Source organism: Enoplosus armatus, chromosome 12 (genome assembly GCF_043641665.1).
Source record: "Enoplosus armatus isolate fEnoArm2 chromosome 12, fEnoArm2.hap1, whole genome shotgun sequence".
NCBI classification, from domain to species: Eukaryota; Metazoa; Chordata; class Actinopteri; order Centrarchiformes; family Enoplosidae; genus Enoplosus; species Enoplosus armatus.
The window spans coordinates 13,725,914-13,737,096 of record NC_092191.1 but is presented as its reverse complement, the minus strand read 5'-3'; the positions used below and the strand labels follow the sequence as shown (position 1 = coordinate 13,737,096).

The 11,183-nt window shown below is 37.5% G+C and overlaps 1 protein-coding gene across 1 annotated transcript; it reads right to left on the bottom strand.

The window, feature by feature from the left end:
• Nucleotides 1–3,158: 3,158 nt before the first annotated feature.
• Nucleotides 3,159–6,803, bottom strand: gfral (GDNF family receptor alpha like). Its single transcript, XM_070916665.1, has 9 exons — nt 6,752–6,803; nt 6,321–6,443; nt 5,758–5,913; nt 5,514–5,573; nt 5,062–5,377; nt 3,710–3,969; nt 3,554–3,634; nt 3,310–3,391; nt 3,159–3,228 (listed from the first exon to the last, which is right to left on the bottom strand). The coding sequence occupies exons 1-9, from the start codon at nt 6,786–6,788 to the stop codon at nt 3,159–3,161; spliced, it is 1,185 nt and encodes a 394-aa protein (XP_070772766.1). The 5' UTR covers nt 6,789–6,803.
• Nucleotides 6,804–11,183: the final 4,380 nt, after the last annotated feature.

Genomic DNA, 11,183 nt, shown 5'->3' with positions numbered 1-11,183 from the left:
AATTAATTATCTGGAGGATTAAGGTGATTCAAATAAAGAAAAAAAGAAGAAAATTTATTGTGGATGTCTCTTTCCTGGTCCTTTGGGCCCCGGTCCTCAGGACTCAGGGTACCCCTGGTTTTCTATCTAGCTAGTTAATTATGAAGTGATTACAACAGATAATTGCAATCACCTTATATTCCAGTCCATTTAATTATGAAAGCATGAAATCCGTCAGGACTCAGAGTGCAAACTGGGACTGGAGAATCTTTAATGGATAGATGTGTGAGAGGAATGGTAGATTTGCATGAAATGTATTAAAATGTGGTAATTGCCTACCCACAATGGTCCATCTTCATCACATAAGCAAAGAATTACCAAAAATGATGCATTCACGTCCTGCCACACATGCTCGAGGAGATGTTTTGGGGAAAGATCTGCTTGTAAACAAATGGAAATCAGATGACAGCAATCCAATAATGAGCAAGCTTGTGAAACTTTGAAAGATTAAATAACAAACATTCAATAGGATGAATCATTTGAAAGACAAAATACAGTTTTACTGGTAGTAAAAACTGCAGAAAAGATCTTGTACAATTTTATATAAGAACATGCACATTTACTTCCCTCACTTGCTGATTGCTATGGTATAATATAATAGTGATCGTATGTTTCTTTTCTGCTGTGAAGGTTTTTTAAAGGTTGATGCACTTTTATCTGGGTCTTTTTTAGAGGCTGGGGATTAGCATTATGACACAATATCTCTCAAAGTGGGGTTTTGATTCAGACTCGCATGGAGATGAGAAATCTCTTTCCTCTCAAGATCTTATAACATATTACTGGGGGTGTGTTGACACCTTGTCAAAAGCTGATCAGACAAAGGAGGATTTTCATAAACCAACCAACTCAGTGTTGGTGGCCTGATTCTTATTAATACAGTTGGTGCCTTTTTACTTCAGCTGTACAGATATGTATCTGTACTTTGAGCTTAATGCTAACATCAGTGAGCTAACATGGTCACCGTGGCAATGTTACCAAGCTGATGTTTAGTCAGCATCATTTATGTCCACTATCTTAGTTTAGCATGTTAGCATGCTAACATTTAATAAGTAGCACAGAGCACAAAGTACAAGAAATATTTTTGCAGGTATTTGGTAAATAAACCAAAGTCCTGGAAATGGTGTGATGTGAAAAGTCAGGGGATCAGCAAGTTATTGCAATTCATCCTGAGAGATACATTAATGTGTGCATCAAGTGTTTGTGTCAATCTATTATTTAGATTTTAAAATATATTTTAAAAGTTTATTCAGTTGTTTGAATATGCTGAAAGAGTTCCTTAACAACTAGTTACAACAAGTTCGGGTGGTACACCACCTGTATATTTCTGCCTTCCAGCCAAAAGGCCAAGAGATACAATTGGACATACAAGCTGCCCTCGGGCTGCCAGCAGCAGCCATCACACAACACTAAGTGATGCAGGATCATGGTGAGGGTGAATCTCACACGCAGGCTTCCAGTCCTGCAGGCACTTAGACAAACCCTTTTTTCAGCTAAAGCTCCAAACAATAACCTAACCTCTCAGAACATCATCCTGTGGGAGGAAAATGAGAGGTAAAGAGCACTTCTGAAACCCTCCCAGGAAACTGAGTGACTTTGAGAGAGACAAGACGTCCTGGAAGAAGAAAAGGTTCACCTTCTTGGACAAGAAGTCGAGACAAAGAGAGATGATGGAAAAGATGAAAAAGAAATAAGAGGTCACAAAATAAGCTTGAGGAGACTCTCATGAAAGAAGGAGAGTTTGATGCAGAACAGAAGTAGACAAAGAAAAAACTAGAAGAAGCGTCTGGCAAAAAGCGTCCAGATCAAAGCAAACTCTTCACCTTCCATCCAACTCTTCCCCTCTTTTATTTACATTATTTACATTTTGTGGTTGACTCAAGGCCTCGCAGCAGGCATGTTCTGGCTTCCAGCTAGCGGGGGTCTTTCTGTGTGCCTGTGTGTTTACTCCCAAGTCCGTGTGGGTGTCCTCTGGTGCAGCTTCCTCCCCCAGTCCAGACATGTTGGTCAGGTGAAACATTGAATCTAAACAGACAGTCCAGCCTCACTTGTAGATAATTCGCATAGAAATACAAACTTCATCATAACTGTCATTTTTTTGTACAGAAATGATACAACTGGCTCTCTGTTAGCTAAAATACTTTTAAGTCCTGGTGTTTGTATACAGATGGCTTGGCTTGACTGGCTGTTGTTTTTGTGTACAATTATATGATATATTTATGATGTACAGCTTTAAGTAGATTCCCTGTGAAATGAACTAATTGGCACACAATGTGAAATGCATTGTAACTTTATACACTGCATACTACTGTTCTTGCTTTCAGTTACAGTAAGTGAGGATTAATTGTTTCAGCAAAACTTGCTCTATCAAAACATTTACTGTAAGTGTTTCAAAGAGCAACAAAAGATTTAATTGTGATCTTTCTGAAAACAAGGATGTTAAAAGGATAAAATGCAGGCTTTCCTTTAAAAGCGCCTCTTTGTGGATCAAAATACAGCATGTAATACAGCATTTTGAACGAACTGAGACTGAGAAGGTTCAGGGTGAAGTTTATTATCAGATACACTGGAAGCCTCCAATAAATCATCACAAAAAGGCAACTGATGACATAATGTAATCTCAAATGTGTCAGGAGTTTTATTTTTTTTCTTAGACTGATTGATTGTCCAAGTCAATGTGAAACAGTTGAAAAGATTAATAACTTAAGACTTTAGATCAATCCTGTGAATTCACACATAAGCATCTTTCTTAAAAATCTCAGATATACACTAGATCTTGTCACAACAGTATTTTACATGTGCAACATTTATAACTGTAAAAATATAGGTTTTATCAACCCTTTGAAATCAATTTTCTTCAGAAAGAAGCCATTCAGACTGACCATTCTTACAGCAACATTATCATCTGTTATCAAGACCAGGGTTCACTACAAAAGACATGTACTAAATATATCATGTATATTATTGTGTATATTGTGTATCTCACAATGCTGCTATGAAGTTTTGATATACAGTATATTTCTATCAACAAAAAAACCCTAACCCTACGCAACAAACTCAAAGCCACCCCATAAATGTCATCATCTAAATCTGATGGCGTACATTTAATAGAAGAATAAACATCAGAGAATAACAACACAGTTTCTTTTCTGCGGATGGTGAAGTTTTGGTTTATCTTTTCTTCTCAACATCCTACAAGACAAAAAAAAAGTATTGTCATCAAAAATCAGAGACTTATCATATTTTGCATCGACTTCATGTTGATGTACTTACCATACTTTACTGACAACGGCCAGAGGCATTAATATAACAACTCCAACAAGTAGCACAGTTGCAAAGGTATAAAGTAGATAATCTGAAAAATATTCAACATCAAATGTATTACAAACAGAATTGATATCCATCTATCCATCCATCAGCTGAAGCCGCTTATCATTGAGGGTTGCAGGGAGGCAATCACAGCAGACATTCACTCATTTATACCACAATCAGTGCTGAATTTCAAATGGAAATTTACCGTGTGTCCATGCGCGGCCTCGCTCAGAATCATTGATTTCAGAAGGTTTAGAAGGACCTACGCTGCTTTTCCAAGATGTCACTGAAATACACATAAAGATGGTTTCAAATGTTTCCAATAAATAAATTGTGTCTTGTAAATTAAAATCCTACTCACTGAAGTGTGATCTATTGTGAAGTACGTCATGAATCATATTGCACATCAGTAGATCATCGTTGTGTACTCCTTTGCATGTACAAGGATAGTGAAGTGCTGTGCCCAGAGTGGCCAAGAAGGCCATTTTACATTCAGAATCTGCACCAAGGATGAGCGCCGGATCCATCAGGGTGAAACATTCATCATTATGGAGGTCACTGTCGCTGCATTGTACTTCTTCAGAGCTCCAACATTTGGTCTGGAAAGTTTTCAACAGGTCTCTGGTAATGAAGAGAAAACATGTTTTAGGTACAGTCGCTGGGTGCTTTGCTTTATGGGTGTTTAGGAAAAATACACATCCATCATCTGAGAAAGACCATTATTTTAAAGAAAATTCATTAAATAATTGTGTTACCAATTTTAAATTATGGGGAAACTGGCTCGGGAGCCTCTCCAACTGCACCGGTAATAAAAAAGATTGTGAATGAGCTAGAACATGACATTTTTTTAAATGATTGCCTGTTGACATTTCAGCTTTATTGAATGCAAATTGGAGATGTGACCAAAAAACATGTCCACTGTGAAAAGCCAGTGTTAAAATACGTGGTAATGTTCCCTGAGACACTAATTCATCTTGTAAATCTAGATTTAAATTACCAACACATCTGCAGTGTGTTCAAACAAACATTGCTTACTTTTTTTTTTTACTTTTCAAAGGGTTGGGAAATCTATTCTGGCTCCTCCTGTCCACTTGGGCAAGTCACTAAACCCCTAAATCTTGCATGGTAGCTTGCTGCCATCGTGGCAAGTGAATGGGTGAATTAGAGGCTAATTGTAAAGCGCTTTAGATAAAAATACTATCTAAATGTAGCCAGCCCCAGCTCTTCACAATAACTGGTCACGCTAGTATTTCTCTTGTAACTTTTATTAGCCAACACTGGCCATCAGTACATCACCTTCGTCCAGACTTAGTTATCTGGACAACTAGCCTGTGGGATGGATTGCCATGAAATTGTGTACAGACATTTGTTTCTCCTAGATGACGTCTCCTAATGACTCTGGTGATCCCCGACTTTTCCTTAACCACTAAAGTTGACATTTGTTGACGCGGTTTTGACTGAAAACTTTTTGATGGAAATTTGTTACAGACATTTATATGGTTAGTGCTAACATGCTAAACTAAGATAGTGAACATAGTAAACATTATACCTGCTAAACATCAGAATGTTAGCATTGTTACTGTGAGCATGTTAGCATGCTGACATTAGCATTTAGCTCAAAGGACCACTGTGCTAAAGTACAGACTCACAGAGCTGCAGTTTACAGACTCTTAGTGTTTAAAATGGCTGTAGAGAGACAAAATAGCAACATACCTGCAGTTACTGTCGTGAACACACTGGTGAAGTGTATCCTGGCAGATCCAGGTCTCCTCTCCACATGTGCCACTGTGCAGAGCACTTTTCATGTGCAGACAGCTCTGATCTGAAGCCTCACATTCACACATGAGCAGCATCTCTGCAACATTGTGCGGCATGCTGCTGTAGAATTGCAGAGTTGATTGCTGACAATGGTCACGGTCGCACTGCTCTGCCATACACACCTGAAGAACAGGTGCTAGGTACCTGTTGCAAACTGCATCACTGAGACAAACTTTCATGCGGTCCAAGCAGGACCCAGTGCCATTGTACACTGCAAAAAAATTAATAAATGTAGAGAGTGAGTTTTGAGATTGCAGAAACATCACTTGTATATTGATTTAATTCAGGACACCATTTTATATTCTTACTATCTTTTAGTTGAGGTTAAACCATAATAAGATAATTACCATAGCCTATTAAACTGCTTGACTGCCAGTCCATCACTGTACTCCTCTTCTGCTGAGCTGCTGTAAAAATAAATGCACACATGATTCTCCAACAAATGTTCATTAAAGCCAGTCTGTTGTTCATGACACTCATTCTGTAGCACAACAGCGTTCGTTCATACAGTACATCAGTTCAGCCTTTGGTAAACAAAAATGCAATTTCAGCTATAAATGCTTATCTCAGAGACGACTGAGAATACTGCACCTGGCGTTCGGCGGCATTGTGTAGCCAGCGCTTGAATAGAGTCACAAAGCTCCTCCTCCCAGGCACACACACACCGTCGCAGAGAGGGAAATTGGTCCAGTATGGTCTGGATGGTCATGTTACAGACCTCTGAGCCTTTTATTAGGCACCCTTCATCTTGAATAACACAAACACAAGAGGGAGGCAGAAAAACAGGATTTCCCCATCAAACGCGAGGAATTGTTTGTGCAACAGGTGCTTCCCATGCGTCTGCTGCTCTGATTGTTTCTGTTGTGGGTTTTTTTTTATATGCAGATATATCAATGATATGTCAATGTAAAAGCAGTTGACAGCCTATTTATTATTATCTATTTATTCAATTATGTAAACTTTGCTCCGGGCTATTGCCTCAGTTATTACATTTCAGCCATACTCCAAAAAGTGCAATTCAATTACATAGCCTCATGTCCTGAACCTCCTGAGGAAATTGAATCATTACTTTTATAATGCCTCTAGATAACATAAGGATGACACCATGTGCCAGTGCCCCGCAGCAGAAATGGTAAATTGGTGCAATTTTTTACCCTCACAGATGCCGCCGTAAAATGCCGGTTCACTCTTGCATAAATTTGACATGCAGGTTTCCACAGACGCCAAACAGTCAGAAAGTGGAGGTGACATGCTGAATATCTGAGGAAAAACAATCCCTGAAATAGAAATACATTCCAGCATAATGTATTTATGTGAATTTATTGCATTGTATTCATTTACCTGTCTTTTAGATATTTTTTAGTATTTGTCTTAACCTTTTATAGAAATTCAATACAGTTATTGATGAAGTTTAACATCACTGACACGCTTTGGTTGACTTTACATGCATTATAAACCACAAGACATGCAGCTCTAGTTTAAAGCCTTTTAGTTACATTCCCTGACAACACGCAGCAATGTTCAGATGAATTCATTAAGTCTTACTGTCAGAAATCAGTTATCTTATGAGTTGTCTTAGACTCACCAAGTATGACTGCAGCTTCCAGACGTATCAGTTGCATGATAGCTGTTGTAAAAGCTGTCAGTGGACAACTGAAGCTCTCCTGCAGCTGATCTGTCCCTGTCGCTGGTGTCAGTACTTAAGCTGGAATACACCACCCACAGTCAACAGGATGTAACACATTTACTGGAGGCTGCAATGAAATGACACATGCAATTCGAGACAACAAAACACACCTAAAAGAAGGACAAAAACAAAACTTCTGATCTGATAAAGTCATAATGCGTGGGTGACATTTTGTTGAATGTATCTGAGGGTCTTATTTTTCTCATCTCCAACAGTATCACTGTATTTCTTCACAGGCAGGAATTAACTACTAGATTTGGTTATTGATTTGACTTGAGAATTTGGGATCAACATGTTTTTGCAGCTACAACAAATATGGGAAATATGATATATTCACATAATCAAGGTGTGATGTGGATCGCAAACAGAGCATGGAAGCCAGTTTATGACCTCTGAACTGCTGATTTAAAATCACAAAATAAATGTGTGTCAGTTTCACTAATTTAAAGTGGCTATAATCAACATTTTTATATAAACCATGGATCATATGACCACTAGTATGTGAAGGTTGCTCGCAATGACAAACCAACATCAGATTCTGCAGTTTCCCTCATCTCTACGGTGCGTTTTAGTGTCTTTCAGCTTACTGTTTTAGTTTTACAGCAACCACTGTTTGGGTTCAGTCAACAACCTTTTTCCAGACGCAGTATGCAGTAAAACCAGTGGTATGCTATGTATGCTATATGCAATAGTATGAGCAACTCGAGTTGTATCCACTTGGAAACACAGTAAGACGAGCTCAAGGGTGTCTAGCTGACAGTTGTTATGAAAGTTTTCTGTGTCACATTTTCTTAGTTTGTGGAGAGATAGTAAGACGTCTTGTCTAACCTCTGGCCCGCCCCTGCCATTAACTAGAACTCTACTGGCTATCGATCTTACTTATCTAAGCCCATGTTATTTTTTGGTGATGTATTTCTGCAGAAAATTGTCTGGTATGTGTTTTTGTGAGAGACTAGACCCAAAGATAGGCGACAGCAGAAGATAAACAATATAAGCAGATACTTTATTGATCAAAGATGTGCAGGAATACCGACACAGTGAGGAATCAACTGACAAATGATCAATACACTTAGAAAACTCACTAGAACAGAAACATCAAGTCAAGGAACTGAAGAAGGTGACACTGGGTTCACATCAAAAAATGAGTTCCCAAATAAATAAATGAATAATTGAATTGAGCATCATCATCTGACTCTTTATGTTTTCTTCAGTCTTCAGCTGCTTCACCGGCTGATAAAAGTTCTGCAGCCATTGATTGTATGAAACTTCAGCTCTTATAACAAAAATTGAAAAACTGCATGCTGGTCATGCTGAAAATGGACCTTTTTCTGTTGAGCTGGTGCAAAAGCAAAATCAAATGATCTGACTGTGTGTTACGTCATAAAGTAGACAAGGATGATCACCACTTTGAAGAAAGAAACTGTTACTCAGCTTGCTGTTTCTGTTAGGGATTTGTAATTAGCTACTGAATTTGGCTGTCAAAAGCCCGTAAAGCCGAAAGCCATGTCATATCACAGTGTCATTAATCAGCCCCCATGAGTACACTTCATTAAATTCAAACACATTCACTGAGCAATTATTTCTAGAGATACAAATTAAAAGATAACAAAGCATACAGTAATTTTCAAAAACAAAGAAAAAAAAAAGACAGAAATGCAAAATCATCACAAAGCACTGACATTGTGAGTGAAATTATACTGAAATCCTCTTTAAATACAAATTGAAATACTGCAGCCGTGTTATTGGAGTTACTCGACATGTGGGTTCACATTGTGAACAAACCACATCAGTGCAGAATGACTAAAAAAAAAAACACATCACAACACGCTAATGTTATCATAGCCGTCATCACTGGTGTTTCAGGACTGATATTACAGATTACATTTTATTTCACACAATGTGGAATGTGATGAATTTAAATGTAACTAATTTAGTTTAAATGCAGGAGAGAATAACTGAGCAGAATCAATAGCAGTTAGACAAAGGCTAATTTACATGCTTTGTAAGAAATGTATTAAAACACATTCACTTTGATCACTCTCAGTCAACACTGATGGACTCTCATAGGGATAATGCCCACGTCAAGTTTATGTATATCTTTGATGTGCAAAGATCTCACATTCAAGCCGAGAATCAAAGCAATCCTGTCAAAAAGGCAAGCTGATGACGGATGTCATTAATGAGGGTTTACATATTAAAATAAGTATCAGTCATAGTTTAAAGCTCATGAAATACTAATCGGCAGTAATATTAAAACTACCAACAGTTACAAATCTACTCTCACCCACAAATTCCCCAAATGAAACCTTTGTGTACAGAGTTTAACAGGCAGACAGTCTGACCAATTACAATCTCAACTAGTGAGTCAACAAGTAACAACAGTAACTTTAAAGTTTAGTCACTGAACAGAAATCAAGCTGCGCTGTTGAGCATCATTTTCCTTGTCTTTGTTTTCTGTCATTGGGACATTACAGTGTTTGATTTGTATTTGTGCAATTCTTTCATGTTACCGTTGTCTTTTCCTGATTGCTTTTTCAGTTTAATTGATTTGTTTGATTAACTTTATTTGACAAGAGATTTACATCCGATCATTTTTGCTTATTCATTTTTTGAGGCGTTTTCTTAATGATGATTAATATTTGTTTTTGTGTTTATTTTTACATCTATTATGTTACTTGAAGAACTTTTGCATTTCTCAACATTTGCATTCACTTGCTTTTCTCAGTGAGTATTTGGTGCGCTGTGTGTTTGTGAATCTAGATTCTATGACTGCAAGCTGCGATTATGTTGAACAGCATTCCCCATGTGCACATGTGCAGTAGAATTGGTTGATTGCATCCATCCATCTACCTTATTGACTAAGTGATTTGCTTTTGTTTTTGTTATGAAATCTAACAGTGTGCAGGAGCTGCCTTAATATTCTTTCTCTCCTTGTTTCGCCTTGTAATTTCTGCCTGCACAAACACAATGCACTCCATGCAGTCAAAATTACTAATGAATCAGAGACTGAGGTTTAGCTTGACCAAATAAATTGTGCATGGGTCACATTCATGTTTGAAGCTTGGAGCATTCTTCATCTTATTAGCTGCATTTACACCTTACAATGATGTGCTGGTTGTAAATATCCATGAGAATAATGTATGTACAGTATCTCTCTTCACAGGAATGTTGTGCTTTTGACTTCTCTCAGAGAAATATTCAGTATGCCTCAAACAGCTGAGAATAAGAGAAACTGTGGTGGAGCTTCACTGTCCTTCCTAATGTAATAATGATTATAAAAGAGAAACAGGCTGGAAGGTTACCCATTCAGTCCCTGGACCAGCAGGACAAAGTTTGATGGGGAAAGTGAAAGAACACGTTTGTATCGTCCTCATGACCAGCAGTGAGATGCCTTTGACCAAGGCCCTTAACTCCCAACTGCTCGGTGGCAGATCAGACTGTGGTTGTACTGGGCAGCTTCCAGGTGTGAATGTGTGAATGTGTTTTGGTGTAATGGAACTGTGATAATCAATTTAGTTAAATTAACTGTGTATAAATGTGATTTTCTTTTCAAAGTGTGCGTCAGTAAAAGTCAGCCATTATAAACAGCAATATTGTAGATTATAAAAGTATTTGAGAAACTTGCTGATAAGATTTCACAGTTTATAGCAGACTAGTTTGTGATTCTTTCGAACAGTGGATTTTAGTAATGATTAACATGCTGTGTTATTGTGTTTTCATACTCTTTCATGATAAATATTCATTTAAACCAAAATATTATATATTATCAGAAAAACAAATGACAACGGGAGACATTTTTTACACAGTGGATGTAATTCTAGTGGCAGTTCAATAAGCATCATTTCATCATTTATTCTAACAAATTCATGTTCATATTTAGTATTGTTTTCTGACCTGGTATGAATTTAATTTGGACAATCAATCCAATATCTCATTATAACCCAATAAAATTGATGAGTTAGATGAGGAGAGCTTGATACTGTTGTCAACAGATCTCTGAAGCACATTTCAGGACATGTTTCTTGATTGCACAAGTGTAGTTTAGTATTAGACATTGTCTCCTGGGCTCCGAGGCTGTCAATCAAGGTGTTGAAAAATTAAACAATTCTTGTGAACAAAAGTTCTTGATTTTATGATTCATGATGTTTAAAACTTAACTTTGCTGGCAGCTGTGCAGCTACAGTATAAAATATATATCCACCTTGCTGATGTTGTTCAATACAAACTCAGTGTGTGTTTCATAATGAGGTCCACCAAGACACATTCATGCAGGAACCATGTTGAATATTCAGTAGTTTGATGCATCTTTATGATGCTTGACCTGGCATCA

Excerpts from the sequence above, each read along its gene's own strand:
- gfral (XM_070916665.1), bottom strand. The coding sequence starts at position 6,788 with ATGCAACTGATACGTCTGGAAGCTGCAGTCATACTTG. Across the intron at positions 5,914-6,320 it reads TTACGGCGGCATCTGTGAGG|ATGAAGGGTGCCTAATAAAA; the intron begins GTAAAAAATTGC and ends GTGTTATTCAAG. Across the intron at positions 5,574-5,757 it reads ACAATGCCGCCGAACGCCAG|CAGCTCAGCAGAAGAGGAGT; the intron begins GTGCAGTATTCT and ends TTATTTTTACAG.